Source organism: Leuciscus leuciscus (genome assembly GCF_965113295.1).
Source record: "Leuciscus leuciscus genome assembly, chromosome: 4".
Classification (NCBI taxonomy): Eukaryota; Metazoa; Chordata; class Actinopteri; order Cypriniformes; family Leuciscidae; genus Leuciscus; species Leuciscus leuciscus.
The window spans coordinates 7,809,543-7,831,259 of NC_138728.1; the positions used below are offsets into that span (position 1 = coordinate 7,809,543).

The following is a 21,717-nucleotide window of genomic DNA, read 5'->3' on the forward strand; positions in this document are numbered from 1 at the left end:
TTATATAGCCTACCCCTGGCCTGGCAAAATAATAATAATAATAATAATAATAACGTATCAAACGTTTTCTTTAACCGCATTCAAATTCAAATCGGGATTTCAAATCAAATTTATTCCTGCCATTAAAATAAATTTAAAAAAACTTTTATTTATTTTTATGATAACCGTTTGCAAGAATCACGAACCACGAGTTATTTGTGACAGACGGCGGCGAAAAGAGTTACTAAATAAATAAATTACACTGAACAATGGAACTGAGAAACACTTACACATACCTGCCCGTTAGAATCAATATCTCAATCCGTCTATTTTGAAATTCATAGTGTAATTGACAAAACTCACCACACGAGGGCGTTATTATTATTATACAGCGTTCTGCTGTAACTCATTTAAATTACCACAGAAGGGCGCCATTCGGGTTCTTGTCTACAGTGGTATTCGCAATTAACTCGCAACAAAAAACTGCTCAGTTTTATTCAAATTGATATTTATTGAATTGAATGTGTGATAGGCCAAAATGACGTAAATATTCAAACTTACAGTCAAAGTGTGAAAATAATTATGGTATTGTTGAAATGCCACTTCTTTGGATATTTTTGGGATGTGGAGGTGGAACTTTTAACAGGTGGCTGCTTCAAAATAACTAAATAAAATAAAAATAATATCTTGTATCTAAACAATGTGTTGCCCCGTTTTTACATCTACCACCTGGTTAAGTACATTTATAGATGTTTGATGAAAGACAAGTTAATAAAAGAAGTTGAAGGCTTAACCTGTAGGATAACAAACTCGTTAAAGAGGGTCAATACCCTTTTTAATCCTCCTCCTCCATATACTCTTGACTGAAGTACTGTGAGGTAATGCGACTTTGGGCAGGAACATTATTTGAAAACAATGGAGGCATTTCATTACACATATTAATATATAATAGCTAGGGAAATAAGTCAGACAACAGTCAAGTTAGACAGCATTGACCAAATGAGGCGAGACTGTACGTGCAGATATGAAAGTAACACTTGCATGCATGTTTGCTTGTTAAAGGTCCATCTGCAGTAAAATAAATGACAGTGTAAATGCAAACAGAAAACAGACATGCAGCCACCATGAAAACACGTTCAATGATTCTGTGATATAGCAGCAACATGAAAACTGAAGATATGCAATAGCTCTTTTTTCATTTTTCTTTTTCTTTTAGCAGCACTGGAACACAAGTTTAAACATTTACACAGAAATAAAGGAACTGGGGGAAAATACAAAATGAACATAAGGATATGATAGCACACAAACACACTGAAAACCAAATGTGTGAAAATTATAATAAAAAAAACATGAACAGTCAAACTTTGAGCATAAACGTAGAGTTCATTTGCTAAGACGTGTTGGAAAGGAACATTGGTCACAACACGTTATATTTTAAGTAAACGCATCTCACCTCTGAGTTACTTTTAGGTCCACTAATATAAAGAGAACTGACTTAAGAAATAGATTTTCAAAAGTGCAAGAACAAACTAATGAAGAAAGAGAAAGGAAATTGGCATAATGTTTCAAAATATCTTCTTCCTATATAAGAAAGTTCAAGTAGATGACAAGATCAAATAAAATAGACAAATAAAATAAAGTGATTTAATGAAATTTGATGATGTCCTATCTATGCTGACATGAATTTAACACAACTAAAAAAAAACAATAACAACTAATCTTGGCATGTCAAACCTCACCATTTCTATGGCAGTTGCTGACTGTTAGATCAGTTTATGGTCTGAATTTGTTGGTCTAAAATTAAAACTATAACCCGCAAGCACACCTAATATGGGAAACCAGCCCCAAAACAAAAATAACTTAAAAAAGAAAAACAATGCCAAAAAAATGAAAACCCTTGCCCTCCTCTTGTATAGCACAGATAACCAGCGAGAGGTGATATCTCAAAGTGCATTTGTATCGTGTATTTGCAAGGAAGGATTCTAAGACTCCCAAATTATTAAACCACCATAAATCCCTTCAGCATAGCGAGAGTCTCTGACTCACATGTGATGGTGTTTTTAAATGTCAAATGAGCAAACAGCACATTTTATTCATACCACGATTAGATCGTTCCAGAAACCACCTGTCTAAAACCTTTCATATTTCAATCACGTGCAAAATCTTTCATTCTGTGTTCTTCAATTCACCTCTTTTCTTCCTTGCCCACCTCACCTTTACTTCACGTTCACTACATACTTAGTCTATCTGAAACCGTCCAGTGTTCTCATGAAGCTGTCATGGTCACCATGTATGGATAGAAACCGTTTAACATATTCATATTCACTTATTGCTTGCCATTACATTCATCTGTAAATAATCCCTATGCTAATGGAATTACTCATACCCAAGAAGTAACTCCTCAGATCATTGTATTAATATCTTGACGATAAGCAAACTGATCCCACTGAAAGGAATGATGGATGTCTCTGTCTAGAATAGCATTTCATGGGATCACATCTGGATACACCCTAAATTACCTAGTATATAAAAAACGGCCTCTGGTAATTACTAAAGCAATACATTCTATACGATATAAAGCATAACATTCTTAATAATAATGCATTATTGTCCTTATTATTATAATTATTAAATAAAATATCAATAGTATTAATAGATAAGTTGCATATGATAGCCAATACAGATGTATGCTCTTTGTTAAGCAATATACAACATACTGTATTATTTAATCATGGTTTGAGGCCGATTCAATTTAAATTCAAGTATGTAAAACACCACCGCCTGCAGATATGAGACGGCAGCAGCAGCTGTTTTGCTCCTTAATAAGACGTCAAGCTTGTGTTTGTATATTATGCGCATATGACCATGATGTCACAGTCACCTTATGTGGCTTTGAAATAAAACTTAAATACAGTAATACAATAATAACTCAATCAATTGTAGGCTAAGTAGGTGTGGTGGATAGGAACAGGAACATCATAAATTGACATCACGGACATCTGTAGGGGTGCAGGACAGGTTTTGAGATTGCGTCCCTTTGTTGTTGGCTCTGCCGTCCGGTTGTTGTTGATGTTGACTTTCTTTCAGGCTGCTGGTCAGTAACTGCTCAATCTGCTCTTGACATGATTTCAGACAGTCCTAGAAGAAATAGAAGGAAAGAAGTAGAAACCAACGTAAGCACTATACTCACTAGTTTCATCCTCAAATGCACTGCATACTGACAAATACTATTACGCTGTTGTGCCGTACGGGCCACCTATAGGGATATGGTGATGGTTAAAAAACTGTTTATCGGGGGGAAAGCAATCCTTTTGCGAGAGAACGTAAAGTTTCTCATGGGAAACCAATACTTTTGAGAGAGAACGTAAAGTTTCTCGGGGGAAAGCAATACTTTTCCGAGAGAACGTAAAGTTTATCATGGGAAAGCAATACTTTTGCGAGAGAACAAAGTTTCTCGTGGGAAAGCAATACTTTTGCGATAGAATGTAAAGTTTCTTGGGGGAAAGCAATACTTTTGAGAGAGAACGTAAAGTTTCTCGGGAGAAAGCAATACTTTTGCCAGAGAACAAAGTTTCTCGTGGGAAAGCAATACTTTTGCGAGAGAACGTAAAGTTTCTCGTGGGAAAGCAATACTTTTGCGATAGAATGTAAAGTTTCTTGGGGGAAAGCAATACTTTTGAGAGAGAACGTAAAGTTTCTCGGGAGAAAGCAATACTTTTGCCAGAGAACAAAGTTTCTTGTGGGAAAGCAATACTTTTGCGAGAGAATGTAAAGTTTCTCGTGGGAAAGCAATACTTTTGCGAGAGAACGTAAAGTTTCTCGGGGGAAAGCAATACTTTTGAGAGAGAACGTGAAGTTTCTCGGGGGAAAGCAATACTTTAGCGAGAGAACAAAGTTTCTTGGGGGAAAGCAATACTTTTGAGAGAGAATGTAAAGTTTCTCGTGGGAAAGCAATACTTTTGCGAGAGAACGTAAAGTTTCTCGGGGGAAAGCAATACTTTTGCGAGAGAACAAAGTTTCTCGGGGGAAAGCAATACTTTTGCGAGAGAATGTAAAGTTTCTCGTGGGAAAGCAATACTTTTGCGAGAGAACGTGAAGTTTCTCGGGGGAAAGCAATACTTTTGAGAGAGAACGTAAAGTTTCTCGTGGGAAAGCAATACTTTTGCGATAGAATGTAAAGTTTCTTGGGGGAAAGCAATACTTTTGCGAGAGAAAGTTTCTCGTGGGAAAGCAATACTTTTGCGATAGAATGTAAAGTTTCTTGGGGGAAAGCAATACTTTTGAGAGAGCGTAAAGTTTCTCGGGGGAAAGCAATACTTTTCAGAGAGAACGTAAAGTTTATCATGGGAAAGCAATACTTTTGCGAGAGAACAAAGTTTCTCGTGGGAAAGCAATACTTTTGCGAGAGAATGTAAAGTTTCTCGTGGGAAAGCAATACTTTTGCGAGAGAACGTGAAGTTTCTCGTGGGAAAGCAATACTTTTGCGAGAGAACGTAAAGTTTCTCGTGGGAAAGCAATACTTTTGCGAGAGAACGTGAAGTTTCTCGTGGGAAAGCAATACTTTTGCGAGAGAATATAAAGTTTCTTGTGGGAAAGCAATACTTTTGCGAGAGAATGTAAAGTTTCTCGTGGGAAAGCAATACTTTTGCGAGAGAACGTAAAGTTTATCGGGGAAAGCAATACTTTTGAGAGAGAACGTGAAGTTTCTCGTGGGAAAGCAATACTTTTGCGAGAGAATATAAAGTTTCTTGTGGGAAAGCAATACTTTTGCGAGAGAACGTAAAGTTTATCGGGGAAAGCAATACTTTTGCGAGAGAACGTAAAGTTTATCGGGGAAAGCAATACTATTGAGAGAGAACGTGAAGTTTCTCGGGGGAAAGCAATACTTTTGCGAGAGAATGTAAAGTTTCCCGTGGGAAAGCAATACTTTTGCGAGAGAACGTAAAGTTTCTCGGGGGAAAGCAATACTTTTGAGAGAGAACGTGAAGTTTCTCGAGGGAAAGCAATTAGGGGTGCGCCGATCCGATATTCGGTATCGGTATTAGTCCGATACTGGCCAAAATCACTGGATCGGATATTGCATGAATCGCGGGAGTATAACCCGATCCGATACGATCACGTCCCTTAGTCCTAAATTGTCATACAAATGCTTAACAACACCTGAGAGACATGCCGTAAAGAGAGATGAGCAACACGCGTCACGCAGCGTTGCCAGATTTTCACATACAAATCCCGTCCAATTGCTTCTTAAAAATAGCCAATCGCGTTTCGGGGTGGGAGAGACCGCGGACTTGGCAACACTGGCATCACGTGAACGGTAGCTAGAGGTGAGTGAGGTAAGCCCTCTCAGCAATTAAGTTATCATGTCAGCTGTGTGGAGTTATTTAAAATAAGACGCGATACGTTCATAATTAATAAACTACAGAACAGCGCGAGCAGGAAGCGGCGCGCCTCACGCGGGCACGGCTTATGCTCCGAGAACGGATTACTGCACTAGTGATATAAAACGCATCTTCCCCATGAACAACACAAAGTAAATACACTCGCACGTAACACACACACACACACACACAGGTCTGTTAACTTAAGCAATACTTTTAATAAGGTAGTCTAATATTTTTCTGACTAACAAATTACTGACACAGTAAAGGGTAGATTTAAATAAATAAAAACGAAATTTAAATAAAGAAAAACGAAATTTAATTAAAGAAAAAAACGAATTTAAATAAAGAAAAACGAAATTAAGTTAAATTAAAAATGAGATTAATTTAGATTGATAATAAGGGGTAAAAAGCTTAATACATTTTGTTTCTATTGTTCTATTTTCCACAATGTCAAAGCAACGCAGCTTAACCCAAAATACAAGCTCGCAGGCATGCACTTCTGTCCTTACAAACTCCGCTGTTCTGCGCTCTAGCCAGAGAATACTACCGTTGCAGGAACACTTTAGTAGGCCAACTCAAGAAGCATCAAATAACGAGGTTGGGTTCCTTCAACTGTCCATCCTATTAAAAATGGCTAGGCCTTATAAGATAGTTGTAAAAAAGAGTTCTCGGAGCATATAAGCCCTGCCCGCGTGAGGCGCGCCGCTTCCCACTCGCGCTGTTCTGTAGTTTATTCAAAGTTTATTCATTCTGAACGTGTCTCGTCTCGTGTGTCTATCTATATTTCGTCAGATTTTATAGTGTTGAACATATTCAAGCGCGAATGAGAACCATTTCGAGGGGGATGCCAGGTGTAAAAAAAAAAAAAAAAAAAAAAAAATATTCGAATGTCAAATTCTCAAATCGAATACCAACCCACCGAACGAATATTCGAATAGTCGGGTACAGCCCTATGACTACATAAGAGTTTTGTGTTACATCCAGTTTTTGGCACTGGAATTATAATTTTTGTTTTATTTGCACAGTTGCACTTTAAATTTCATTAATTGAATGGTGCTGAATAATTAAAAATGCTGCTACAAGTTCTGTTTAAAAATTGTTTTAATAAAAATTAAGCAGCAGTATTGCACAACTGAGTCATGTTGTGGGCTACTTATATAGAACATTTATTGCACTGTTTGAGCATGATGCTTTTTAGATGGCTAGGTTAAGCAGTGCATCCTCCTGACAAATGTGTTATTAACAGCTTAATTAAGAAAAAAATATATGGTATTGTATCGGTATCGACAGATACTCAATTGTGTGTTATCGGTATCGGACATGAAAAAGTGGTATCGAGCCACCCCTAAAAGCAATACTTTTGAGAGAGAAAGTGAAGTTTCTCGTGGGAAAGCAATACTCTTGCAAGAGAATGTAAAGTTTCTCGAGGGAAAGCAATACTATTGAGAGAACGTGAAGTTTCTCGGGGGAAAGCAATACTTTTGAGAGAGAACGTAAAGTTTCTCGGGGGAAAGCAATACTTTTGCGAGAGAACAAGGTTTCTCGTGGGAAAGCAATACTTTTGCGAGAGAATGTAAAGTTTCTTGGGGGAAAGCAATACTTTTGAGAGAGAACGTAAAGTTTCTCGGGGGAAAGCAATATTTTTCAGAGAGAACGTGAAGTTTCTCGGGGGAAAGCAATACTTTTGCGAGAGAACAAAGTTTCTCGAGGGAAAGCAATACTATTGAGAGAGAACGTGAAGTTTCTCAGGGGAAAGCAATACTTTTGAGAGAGAACGTAAAGTTTCTCGAGGGAAAGCAATACTATTGAGAGAACGTGAAGTTTCTCGGGGGAAAGCAATACTTTTGAGAGAGAACGTAAAGTTTCTCGGGGGAAAGCAATACTTTTGAGAGAGAACGTAAAGTTTCTCGGGGGAAAGCAATACTTTTGAGAGAGAACGTAAAGTTTCTCGGGGGAAAGCAATACTTTTGAGAGAGAACGTAAAGTTTCTCGAGGGAAAGCAATACTATTGAGAGAGAACGTGAAGTTTCTCGTGGGAAAGCAATACTTTTGTGAGAGAATGTAAAGTTTATCGGGGGTAAGCAATACTTTTGAGAGAGAACGTAAAGTTTCTCGAGGGAAAGCAATACTATTGAGAGAGAACGTGAAGTTTCTCGGGGGAAAGCAATACTTTTGAGAGAGAACGTAAAGTTTCTCGGGGGAAAGCAATACTTTTGAGAGAGAACGTGAAGTTTCTCGGGGGAAAGCAATACTTTTGTGAGAGAACGTAAAGTTTCTCAGGGGAAAGCAATTATTTTCAGAGAGAACGTAAAGTTTCTTGGGGGAAAGCAATACTTTTGAGGGAGAACGTAAAGTTTCTCATGGGAAAGCAATACTTTTGCGAGAGAACAAAGTTTCTTGTGGGAAAGCAATACTTTAGCGATAGAATGTAAAGTTTCTTGGGGGAAAGCAATACTTTTGAGAGAGAACGTAATTTTTCTTGGGGGAAAGCAATACTTTTGCCAGAGAATGTAAAGTTTCTTGGGGGAAAGCAACACTTTTGCGATAGAATGTAAAGTTTCTTGGGGGAAAGCAATACTTTTGCAATAGAATGTAAAGTTTCTTGGGGGAAAGCAATACTTTTGAGAGAGAACGTAAAGTTAATTGGTATGGAAGGCATTTTCTGCCAAATTTAAATAAATAAATTAAATGATTAAAATTAAAATTAAAACCAGATTAACAATTTCATTACAGAAAACAGTACGCAAAATATGTGACAAAATTGAGAATGAAATTAAATTATTTCATTTTCACAGCATTATCCCTGTCAAATTGAAAAATAAAATGCAATTGGTGATTTCACATTTCATCTTCACTACAGTCTCGAGGCAAGACAGCCAATATTAAAATGAAAAGCCAAACGTGAAAAAGAAACTACAAATACAGTTTTTACAATGCTCTTTAGTAACGCTCACGCAATAATAGTGACACAATTCAAATACAAATGTAAATGTTCGTTTTCATTTTAATTCCTCTTTTATTTCAGTTTTCATTTTCGTTTTCATTTTCAAAGACAACCTGCATGCAAATTCTATGTTAATGAGTGGGTGTGGCTTATTCCAGTAACGGCGCTGAGACACGCCTTCTGTAAAGCGAAGTCGTCGACGTCCCGTGTGCATGAGTTTAATGTGTGAAACGAAATTATTTAAATGTGATTATATTGTAATCGAGACGACGAGATATGGCGAAATCTGTTAGTGAGCTTTTGCGGGAAGCTGCCGCAACATTAGAACATGGAAACAACCAGCCTGACCATGTTAGTTATGATGTTAGACTCAGACTAGACCATAATCGACGATGAGATTCATTCATGTATTAGGCTGTTTTGGAAATTCAACTATTTGGGCGTACAGAAGTCTTATGGCGCGTTTCCACTGAGCAGTACAGTACGGTACGGTACAGTACGGTACGGTTCGGGTCTGTTAACCATGATCTGGCTAGCGTTTCCACTGCCAACAGTACCCTTACTTGATGGGCGTGGTGTTTCGATCGACGTCATTTTCGCGCGAAGAAGAACATAGTAAACTACAATGGATGACATATACAGCAGATCTTGTTCTTGCTCCTCGACATGTTTGTCACAAGAAGACAAGCGCCGACATTAGGCTTTTCTCAATATTAAGTACGCAAAGTTTGTACTTGCCATGTGCGACTCCTACATGCAAATGGTACAGCGCGTTCTTATAAGGTCACTCAGCTCGCTCTGCTACTCCGGTTATCTGTTACTCTGTATGTACATTTTAAGCAACAATAAAACGAAATATGTTATAAAACACTACTCTGCCTCTTTTCGTTTTCATTTAAATAAATTAAACATTATAGGGACACAAATGTGATTCATGCACAACGCATATTGATTATTCACTGCACGTTATACGTTATTCTATTTAACGTTATAACAAAACGAAATTTAAAACACAACCCTAACGTTACCTCTTTTCGTTTAAATAATAAAAAAAATTACACATATTACAGGCAATATATGCATTTGTACAAATGTTGCAATAAACATCAGTGATAATCTTGTAATAAGAAAATGACAAGAAACCATATTTCTTTTTGTAAAATTTCAGTTTTATCAATAATAGCCAATATAAAAGTTTAAGTAAAAGGTACAAGAAGCTATACAATAAGAAATAAAGCAAACAATTCAGTCAAATGTCCAAATGCTGCGCTCTAATCTAACATTACAACAGTAAAGTTAAATACAAATAGCCTATAATATGAAACTAAACTTAGCCCTCGGCCAAAACGATTGACAGGGAACGAATTATATATTCACGAGACCAAAGATCGCCCGTTAGGTCTGCACAAGACGAATTATTATATCTCATGTTTAACCACTACCGTCGGAGTCATCGGCGAACGTCAGAAGAACTTAGCCGAGGAAAGGCTCATCCAGCCGGGAAACATGAGCGCCGAGCGCCCGCTGATCGCATGGATCTCACAACCGGGGAAAAATAAATCATCTTTATAAATAAACCACAGATTTGAGCTTTAAACAACTACATTCTCGCCTGAAAAACTCTTAAAATTACATTTCGTGACACAGTAACAGTAGTATTATATTAAACTGTATATTAAAAAATGGCGCTTCTTATGTTGTCATTCCCCTCGTAGCACGCGCAAGTGACGATTCTCTGTCAACCAATCAACGTCCTGCAGTGAGTCTAGCTCCACCTTTTAGTACCGTACCACTGTGCTAGGTACCCCAACGGAAGGGTACCCAAAAAGTGGTACGGTACGGTTCGGCTTTTTGGTACCATTCTCAACTTTTGGCAGTGGAAACGCAAATAAAAGGGTACCGACCCGTACCGTACCGTACTGTACCGCTCGGTGGAAACGCGCCATATGTAACACAATTTCTACAACAATTATAGCCAGACATGAATACCCGCTAGCTTTAACCGAGAACCTCGGCCAATGTTTCATATTCGCGTCGTGCCTAACAACGCCCTTCAGCCGTGACTTATTCAGATACAGAACTAGCCTAGAGTAGGCTACCTTATTGATTTTATAAAACGGTTACCACGCAATACAAATATTAATCCCGAAACATATGTATCTATGCAACTATCATGAAGTAAAATGAATCACTAAAAGCCAATTCCTTCCACTGGAGAAAAATAATAGTCCCTGACCATAAAGCAACAGAAGAAGTTACATTATTTCTCCATTAGATGGAGACAAAGACTGTCTTAATGAGTGAGTCAGTCAGTCAGTAGAGAAGACTTTTGAAATGACTCAAACTTGTGATCACGGAGAAGAAAGACGCAACTGACATGACTATAGGCACGGACAACCCCTATTAACTGTTAAAAGTACAAGATATCACACCGGACATTCAAACGGATTTTTTATTATGAATATAGCACTGACCTGAAAGAAAATGCTATATCTAGCCTACTGTAAATGCAGGTACACTCGCTTTCTCGATCTCATCCAGAAGTTGTTACTGGAAATGAAAATCAGCATTGTGATTCTTTTTGTACACAAACTTAAAATAACCAAAAGACACGTAACAGTTAAACAGCGGACAGATACAGGCTAGTAGTGCTGTATCTGAATAAGTCACGGCTGAAGGGCGTTGTTAGGCACGACGCGAATATGAAACATTGGCCGAGGTTCTCTGTTAAAGCTAGCGGGTATTAATGTCTGGCTATAATTGTTGTAGAAATTGTGTTACTAAGACCTTTGTACACCCAAATAGTTGAATTTCCAAAACAGCCTAATACATGAATGAACCTCATCGTCGATTATGGTCTAGTCTGAGTCTAACATCATAACTAACATGGTCAGGCTGGTTGTTTCCATGTTCTAATGTTGCGGCAGCTTCCCGCAAAAGCTCACTAACAGATTTCGCCATATCTCGTCGTCTCGATTACAATATAATCACATTTAAATAATTTCGTTTCACACATTAAACTCATGCACACGGGACGTCGACGACTTCGCTTTACAGAAGGCGTGTCTCAGCGCCGTTACTGGAATAAGCCACACCCACTCATTAACATAGAATTTGCATGCAGGTTGTCTTTGAAAATGAAAACGAAAATGAAAACTGTGAAATAAAAGAGGAATTAAAATGAAAACGAACATTTACATTTGTATTTGAATTGTGTCACTATTATTGCGTGAGCGTTACTAAAGAGCATTGTAAAAACTGTATTTGTAGTTTCTTTTTCACGTTTGGCTTTTCATTTTAATATTGGCAGTCTTGCCTCGAGACTGTAGTGAAAATGAAATGTGAAATCACCAATTGCATTTTATTTTTCAATTTGACAGGGATAATGCTGTGAAAATGAAATAATTTAATTTCATTCTCAATTTTGTCACATATTTTGCGTACTGTTTTCTGTAATGAAATCGTTCATCTGGTTTTAATTTTAATTTTAATCATTTAATTTATTTATTTAAATTTGGCAGAAAATGCCTTCCATAAATTGGGGGAAAGCAATACTTTTGCCAGAGAATGTAAAGTTTCTTGGGGGAAAGCAATACTTTTGCGATAGAATGTAAAGTTTCTCGGGGGAAAGCAATACTTTTGCGATAGAATGTAAAGTTTCTTGGGGGAAAGCAATACTTTTGCGATAGAATGTAAAGTTTCTTGGGGGAAAGCAATACTTTTGCGATAGAATGTAAAGTTTCTTGGGGGAAAGCAATACTTTTGAGAGAGAACATGAAGTTTCTTGGGGGAAAGCAATACTTTTGAGAGAGAACATGAAGTTTCTTGGGGGAAAGCAATACTTTTGAGAGAGAACGTAAAGTTTCTTGGGGGAAAGCAATACTTTTGCGATAGAATGTAAAGTTTCTTGGGGGGAAAGCAATACTTTTGAGAGAGAAAATAAAGTTTCTTGGGGGAAAGCAATACTTTTGCCAGAGAATGAAAACTTTATCAGTGGGAAAGCAATACTTTTATGAGAGAACGTAAAGTTTCTCATGGGAAAGCAATACTTTTGAGAGAGAACGTAAAGTTTCTCGGGGGAAAGCAATAATTTTGAGAGAGAACGTAAAGTTTCTCGAGGGAAAGCAATACTATTGAGAGAACGTGAAGTTTCTCGGGGGAAAGCAATACTTTTGAGAGAGAACGTAAAGTTTCTCGGGGGAAAGCAATACTTTTGAGAGAGAACGTAAAGTTTCTTGAGGGAAAGCAATACTATTGAGAGAGAATGTGAAGTTTCTCGTGGGAAAGCAATACTTTTGTGAGAGAATGTAAAGTTTATCGGGGGAAAGCAATACTTTTGAGAGAGAACGTAAAGTTTCTTGGGGGAAAGCAATACTTTTGCGATAGAATGTAAAGTTTCTTGGGGGAAAGCAATACTTTTGCGATAGAATGTAAAGTTTCTTGGGGGGAAAGCAATACTTTTGAGAGAGAAAGTAAAGTTTCTTGGGGGAAAGCAATACTTTTGCCAGAGAATGAAAACTTTATCAGTGGGAAAGCAATACATGAGAGAACGTAAAGTTTCTCATGGGAAAGCAATACTTTTGTGAGAGAACGTAAAGTTTCTCATGGGAAAGCAATACTTTTGAGAGAGAACGTAAAGTTTCTCGGGGGAAAGCAATACTTTTGAGAGAAAAAGTAAAGTTTCACAGGGGGAAAGCAATACTTTTGAGAGAGAACGTAAAGTTTCACGGGGGGAAAGCAATACTTTTGAGAGAGAACGTAAAGTTTCTTGAGGGGAAAGCAATACTTTTGCCAGAGAATGAAAAGTTTTTCGGGGGAAAGCAATACTTTTTTGAGAGAGCGCAAAGTTTCTCGTGTGAAAGCAATACTTTTGCCAGAGAATGTAAAGTTTATTGTGGGAAAGCAATACTTTTTGAGAGAACAAAGTTTCTCAGGGGAAAGCAATATTTTTTGCGAGAGATTGTAGTATTTCTCAGGGGAAAGCAATACTTTTGCGATGGACTGTAAAGTTTCTCAGGTGAAAGCAATACTTTTGCGAAGGGAAAGCATCTCTGTTATTAACTACACTGAAAAAAAAAAATGGTGTAGGATTTACTTTTAAACAATTTTCACAAAAAAATGTATAGTAAATTGCCTGGTTTAAAAAGTGACTTCTGTGTGAATTGTGATGCCTACATCACTACACTACTGACAAGAGACAATAGTGTAGTGAAATTGAATGCCAAAATTTTGCTAATGTGACCGCACCTCAAGTTTGCAGTGCTTAGCCAAAATTAAGTTGCAAACTGGTTTAGGCTTTATGTCGATAGGCTACAAAGGACCATGTATTATCAAACAATAAGACTTTGACTTCTTGTGCCTGCCTCTTTCTGCAGTAAAGTGGGAGGTCTAATGAAATGATCCCATATCAAACTCTTGTCTTTCTCAGGATAATTGAAACCTGACAGGCTGTTCTCGCTCTAAACCGAATGAGACAGCCACAACAGGCCCTGTTGTCCTGACAACTACAGGCACAGGAAGGAATGGTTGCTAATGGAGGCATGTGGTGTTTTTTCCAGAACTTCAGATGGAGAAAAAAAAAAATAACACATTACATTGAGGAAAGACAAAGAATGTGTTCAACCATATGAGTGTATGTGAGGAGTTTAAATGGGGCGTTGACTCTCTGGGTCTAATTCAAAAAAGTTTTACTGTGAGACTTTCAAAACAGCCTGAAGGCAAGATGTGTACGTTTGTGTAAGAGCATGAGTATGTGTGAGTGTGGGTGTATGTGTGTGTAGCACTGTCTTTAATCCACAGATGTGGTTGAGAGGCCTGTGTCTCGCCACAAGTATGCAGCTCTGAAAACACACTGCCATCATTGCATTGAACACACACTAACATTCATTCATAAAATTACATTTCTCAATTTCCATACAGTCATGCATGAATGTCCTGCACACGCACATGTAGGCTATGTCCACAATTTGTCTCTCAAGAAAAATTGACTTGTACACATTTAAAAGCGTACAGTCTTTCTCTTGAAAGACCGACATGTCCAATTTAATGTTCAATAAATGCTTTCTAGAGAAGTGGATCACTGTACGGAATATTCGAAGGACCCCCACATATATGACTGTCACACGCACTCAGTTTTGCTTGTTCTAAGTTTCTGTTTTCATGGACTTTCAGTTTGTTTTCATCAGTCATATGTGTTTCTTTGTCTTTCCCACCAGTCATCAGTTGTCATGGACACTCAATTGTAAACTGTAATTTGCCTTGATCTTTTGACATATAAGAGGTCTTTGTACAGTTAAAACAAGTTTCATATCTTAAAACGTTTTCCTCATTATAAACAAAGCATTTATTTAATCAAGCTCCAAAAACGACTCGTTTTGATATTGTGGGATCTGTGACATCACACGGGCAAATGCATTTGCCTCCAGAGGTACCATAGGTCCTGCCCACTGGCGTTCAGTCACTTAACGGCTGACACTTGCTCACTGAATGTGAGCGTCACGTCGCGTCAAAAGCAAATAGAAACCATTACAATCACTGTCGCTGTCTACACTGGATACAGTATACAGTTACTGACGCACTCCATGCGCTTGGGTCTGCCGACAACAGGACAAGTGGAAGAGTAAATGAATGCATAAAGGAACATTTGCTTTGATGCATCCAATTGCTAATTTCTGTAGAGACTTCAGAAGGATAACAGCATCAGGAACAAGTGGATGGTTTCTTTTTAATGACATCATGGATTGCATCTGAGCATTATAGGTTTGTTCAGAGAATTTGACTGCAGGTTGTTTTGTCAACAAGGCACAGTTTAATGAGAGTTTGCAAAGGAACTTTTGTTGAAAGATGAAACAGATGCTTCAGAAAGATTTGGTTTGATGTGGATGATGTTTTCATCGAGTGGGTATTGATGCTGTTTCCTATGCAATGACGTTAGCCAATCATAACAGAGGCTGTTTACTGACAAAACTTAAAGGAGCCACCCCTTAAAACGTATAATTTATGACAGTCAGAATGAGGGAGGAAAATAATTGTTTTTCCACATATGTATTTGTTTTTTCAAAAAAACTTTAACATTATAAGTGAACCTCAAGGAACATTCAAATAATTTGTAAAAATCCATATCATGACCCCTTTAAATACTGTTCAGAAACAGAAAGTAGTGCAGCTGCTTTGTTTACGGGGATAGCATACACACAGTGTTATACATTTTAACCAGTTGATGAAAAAGTATTCTTAAAAGGCATTCTAAAAAATGTAATAATTTGAAATCTAATATGTAAAAATATGTTTTAATATATAATACATTTCAATGATGCTAAAATAACATTGCTTGAAATAAAGCTTTTTAAAAAAGAGATGAGGTCCAAGATGTGTCCAACCCCAGCTGTATTTTTCAATAAGAAATGCGTCAAAACAGAAACGAAAAAAAATGGGATCTACAGGAAGTTGTTCTGTAGTTCTGTCACCGAATGAATGGATTACTGTACAACTAAGCAAATAAACTTTAGCTTAACCTGGGTTAAACTATATCTCAAAAGGTAATTTGCTATGTAGCATTGTAATAACAGAGATTTTGTTTCAATTTCTTTTTAGCATGAAGATGTTGGGACACTTACCACCTCAGTGTGGGTGATTTTAGCCAGCAGCTCCGTCAGATTGTCCCCCCACAGATTTTGGTTGCTCTGGTTGGGCTGGAGGCCACATACTGCTGCCCCCACACATCCTGTGGCGATCATGGAGGGAGGGTACATGGTGAAGCTGTGATCTGAGGAAAAAACAAACACACGCATATCCCGAAACATTAGTGACCTGGTCAGTAAGCTCCCTAGAATATTACTCACCTGAGAGAAACCTCAAAATAAATTCCAAGGAAACAGTTCTGATTACGCAATCTGTGGTGTCTGAATGAGGAGGAGCATCTGTTTTGAATTCCACACAAACCTTAACCTGACATTCACACGCTCTCCGGTTTCAGACCTGTTTTAACATCACTACCTCGCTTAAATCCTCCTGCAGCTGCGAATGGAAAATGAGGAGAGCCTTCCTTCTCCTCCCACCCCTTCTTCCTCCCTCCCTTCATCTCTCAGAGGGCTTTGAGGTTCCAGGAACTACTCCCCCTCTTCCTCTGTCTTGAGATCCTGAGAACGGGCCCTCGGTTTTCAGTTGGAGAGGAAAGCCTCCTCTATTCTGTGCTGGAAGTCGTTCGTTTCATCTGCTTTGTTGGAGTTATCGTGCTGCTTTTTTCAGATGCAGAGGATGCAACAGTCATCCCTGAATAAACACTATACTCGAGTGACTGCCGCTGTTTAGCAGCTGTGCAGTAAACCAACATTCCTAACTTGAGAAAATTGTTAAACGCAACGACAAAAACATTTGCAATAGCTCAAAAAAGCTCTTCTCATGTTTGCTTGGCTCATGTTCAGGCCTCAGCCTCTTCAACAGATGCAGGGCCGCAGAAACACACCCAGTTAAATATACAACACTTTTATAGACACAAAAAACAAGGCCGAAAGCATCATAACACATTCACATCATGGATTTCTAACACAGAAATGGCTGTTATGTAGATTCAGCCCATCAGGTTTTGATGAATGCTGTCAATGTCACTCAGCACCTACCTGTTGCACAGAGGGCGATGAAGGTTTGCGCGTGTTTGCGGATCAGCGTCTGTCTGTCTTCAGGGAAGGGCAGTTTGTGCAGGATGTGTTCGATGAAATCAAGAGGGGTGATGGCAGCCAGGTTCCATTTTAATTTACTTAGAACCACCAACTCCCACTCCAACAGAGAGACAGAGAGAGGCAAAAACAGAACAAAAGATAATGAATATGATTGGCAGGATAACATACAGAGATTACATTACCCACTATACATGGATACAGGATGCAGAAGGTTTTGGTTATTATCTACGAGCAGGCCCAGATGGCTTGAGGATGGTCTTTTTCAAAATTTCAGCACAGTCTGATTGGCCTTTGCTGATTCTACAGCCAATGAGACTGCTTGCTCACTATTTACATAGTCTAGTTCAGTGCTCTGCTCAGTGTAAGCTGGTCATGCAGCACGCCATCAGAGTTCCTCTGAAACGCTCCACCTCTCCCAGCTCCACCTGCCTAGATCTGCTATTGCATGTCATGCAATATATATATATACATATATATATATATATATAAATGTCATGCAACATTTTGCAGCCATAAATTCCATGTGGACCTAGTAATGTCTACACTGATTACAATTTGGTGTAGGATTTACTTTGAAAGTAAATTTCACAAATAATTACAAAGAAATTACAAAGTAATTGAATTAAACACGAAATTCAGTAGAGAGACTGAAATGGTATTTTCTCAGAAAACGTACTCCAAAAACTTTGAAAAATCGCCTTTTACAATGTATATGAACTTTACTGTCAATAAGTCCAACAGTTTGCAAATGATTACACAAACTATATGATATAAATGCCATGGTTTCACTAGTTCGCCTGCCCATTCAACCTTAAAGGTTAATAGTAAACTAACTTGGCTTGCTGTCCTTGGAGGAGGCTCGAACCCAAGGCTCGGCTTGAGCTCTGAATTAAAAAACCCTATGATGGAATTGCGCATAAGAGGATAGAGATAATTTACTGGAGGAGAAGGGGAGGAGATGTGATGAGATGACGTGGTGCCTGCTGCTTATATAGTACGCTCATAATGATGATAGACAGGACTGAATGTTTTGGCTCCTCCCGAACCTACGTTTTAAACTTAATTTATTATGTCAGTACCATATTTATTCAGTATTCATAGTTTATTATTTCATTACCATAGTTTCAATATTTAATGCCATCACTTCTCCATTGTTTGTCAATGACTGAATCAAACTCATGACTGCAGTCTGTTTTATTGCCCCCTAATGTTTCAACTGGGCAACTGCAATCTTGTATGGTAATTACATGCTATACTTACTCCAGACAGAAAGATTTTAAAATGCAAAAACATGAATTGCATTAACACACAAGGTTGTGACATAAACCATAAGCTGTACTGACACTGGTATTTAAAAAGTCTAGGTTGTGTCATTGTGTCACTCAACACATTCTCCAACTTGTGATTCTTCAAAACAGGAACACTGAGTCGAGTTGCTTTTTAAATATGGATCTTTCTTGCCCAAGGGACATCATATGTAAAATGAATTAAGAATTCATGTAAAGCTCCGCCCTTGTCTTTGATTTCCACCACCAATGAAGAAGCATTCCATGCACACGCTCAACTTCCTTCCTCGCACGTGCCCGGCTGGCTTTGTTTCGCCCTGCTGAAGCTGCTTTCTGAGAAATTCTCAAGAGCAAAGACACAAGGGGAAAAACAGTCCAAAGTGAGAAGCTCTCCACCCTTATTGTGTGTGTGTTGATGAGTGAAGAGAGAGTGTGAAAGATCTGAAGTTATTGAAAACTCCACCAAGTGGGGACAGTCCCTGAAAGCGACCCAAAAATCAAGGTCAAGACTCCTACAGACACCTCCAGTTCCTTCTGGATGCTTCAGTCTGCTAATAAGAATCTGTGTTGGTACTAAAATTACCACTGCAATTTATGGCAAACCTTTTTGTTAGAACAGTTGCCTTAATTTACCTTCCTTCCTGTGCTCTCTCTCTCTCTCTTCCTCGGTCGATAAACACACATCACATCCAAAAGCGATCATCAAGAGATCATTTCAATCCAGACTTTACCAGGGTTTTACCAGCTCATATGAGATTAGAATAGACTGTCTGATGGAAGTAGAGCGTCTTTGCCAATCTACACTCTTAAAAATAAAGGTTCCAAAAGGGGGTTTTCACATTGATGCCATAGAAGAACCATTTTGGGTTCCCTAAAGAACCTCTCAGCTATTAAAATAACCATTTTTTTCTTAGTGTGAAGAACATTTTAATAACCTAAAGAACCTTTTGTGCAATGGAAAGGTTTCATGGATGTTAAGGGTTCTTCATGGAACCGTAGATGAAGAACATTGTTTTAAGAGTGTGTGCATGAGAACCTTTCAAAACCATTCTCACGCTCATCAGAGATCCCTCACTCCAGCCACAGAGGCCAAAATCACAAGAGCATTTCATCTTAGCTCAAACCAGAGACTGTTCAATGTCAAAACAACCATTATGTGGCAAAGGAAGCTCTAAATTCACTTACCCAACAATCCCATAGCTACATTTTACAATAATAAAAATATGATGAATCAGAAGCTCACAAACTAGGGCTATTTAATATAAAATCTATGATGTATTTAATCTGGGGTTTGAATAATATAGAATTACACAACAGATGGAAGACTTCTTGCTGTCATCAAGGCCATCAGCAGCTCTTACCAGCAGTTGTTGAGATGTAATAGAGTTGTCCGTATACATGCAGAGCTTCCTGGCCGACAGCGGCTGGCATGCTTTTAATTTTGAAGCCAGGAAGAGACACACAGCCCCTAAAAGCTGCAAGAAACATTTTCTTGTAGGAACTGCAGCTAAAAACCTGTCCAGGTAGTTCATTGCCAAGGGAAAGATATCCTCTTCACATTTCTCCTCTTCACAAACCTACAGGGACACGGACAGAATTAATTCACAATTTAGACTGTCTGTCAAATGCTTAGTGTGCATTGAACAACTTCATTATTTAAAATATTGTTATACACTTCAACCAGGCCTGTTCTTTTCATAGGCTATTACATTTTTTAGCTTTACTACATGGGACATTATTATGTTTCTATAATGTAGGCCTATATTAGCTCTAGGCCTATACTTTCCTGCACGTAAGCTATATGAATTCTACTTCATGTAATATTTCGTAGCTTACAATTTGCAACTACAATATGTTCCTACTGTAACTCTTTTCATGAGAAAGAGGAAGTTTCCAGTGGTAAAGATCTTCATTCATTTCAAGCCGGGTGTGCTGTGCTTTGAAACCAAATGACGCCCACACATGACTGCTTTGGTGATTCGTCACGGTAAAAAAAAGTGATCTAAACTCAGTTCCTAATGTCAATGACAGCATATAATATCACACATACGTGTCGCTCTAATTAAACTATATGCTACTATTCCGTTGCATTGATGAACTGTAAAACATTTAAATCGACGATTCTCAATATGGTTGCACTTTCGCACAAGCAACTCACAGGCTGTTTAAAAAATTCGCAAAAATTACACAAATGCAAAAAAACATTGAACATGCACACGTAAATAAAGCACAGACCCTCATCTGTCCAATAAAGAAAGTATTGAGTCTTGAAACACACAAACGCGTTTAATATTAAAATTACATGTGGGCTATCACGAAGTGGGTTTGAGTTGCATTTCCTGCTGATTTCTCGATCAAAATTTCCTTGCCAATATTTGCACATCGATGAATAGATTACACATAGGCTGCCTATATGCTATCCATACAGGTGTGGACTAATGTTTTTTTAGTTTGTACTTCAGAAATGGTTCTTGACTTTGACTGTCTGCCAAAGTCCAGCTAGCTACTTCAGATTCTTGCCAACATAATCTGCATTACATAATACTTTTTGTATAGTCTTTACACACTCCAACCAAACACTTTCCATAAATAAACCTTTAACTACAAACCTCCAGCATCCACGTCGCGACCATCCGCCTCATAAAAGGCTGAATATCTTTCTGGACACGTTTAAAATAGGGTCCCTGCGGAACATATCTGTCCTCCACTGTTAGAAGACTTTGCAATACTCTTTCATCGCAGAAGATGTTGGGATCTCTCTGAGCTCGCATTATTGTGTCCTTTTCCAAGCAAAAAAGCTCCATGTTTGGGCTTTTCTCGCTGTTATAGGCTATCTAATATAACCACCTCACAGTGCCAGCTGCATGTGGCTGTGCCTATGCAAAGAGGACGATGGTGTTCTTTAGGCATCAATAAGTCGTCTGCACTGTTAAAACTTTCACTTTTTACATCACGGAGGCTGCAATCCCAGGCACGAGTCTTTCTTTCTGAACTACAGACTACAGATGAAGCAGATCAACTCCAATGACTGAATGACCACCCAAAAGGCAATGTCGGTCCCTCCTCCTCCTCAATTCACGTTGCAAAAAATGCTCATATTCTCCTCTTCCTGCCCAGCCATGGCACATGCATATGGCATTCTAGCCAATCTTTTATTAAACCACTACTCAACCACCCGTGCAAAAATACATTCAGTGTATTCAAACAGGTCCCGGAAGAGACCTTTCTTTTTTTTTTTTTTTTTACATGCATGACATAGCCTGCATGACACATGATGTGATTTTTTTTTTCTGAATATTATTTCCCCTCACGTGCTGATGCACATGTCCAACTCATTTTACTCACTCACTACCATTTACTGGTGAATTTAATTACCCCGTTTGTATATTTACTGTTATCATTTCATGCTAAATTTAAATGCATTGTTTGCACATTATGCGCACTTG

At 38.2% G+C, this 21,717-nt stretch overlaps 1 protein-coding gene across 1 annotated transcript; it reads right to left on the bottom strand.

Annotated features, from left to right (window-relative positions):
- Positions 1-466: 466 nt before the first annotated feature.
- ccnd2b (cyclin D2, b) lies at positions 467-21,486 on the bottom strand. Its single transcript, XM_082168067.1, is given in 6 exon segments — positions 467-3,117; positions 15,924-16,072; positions 16,926-17,082; positions 19,633-19,848; positions 20,881-21,096; positions 21,098-21,486. Coding segments are annotated over 6 exon segments (984 nt in total). The 5' UTR covers positions 21,182-21,486; the 3' UTR covers positions 467-2,955.
- Between the last annotated feature and the right edge of the window lie 231 nt (positions 21,487-21,717).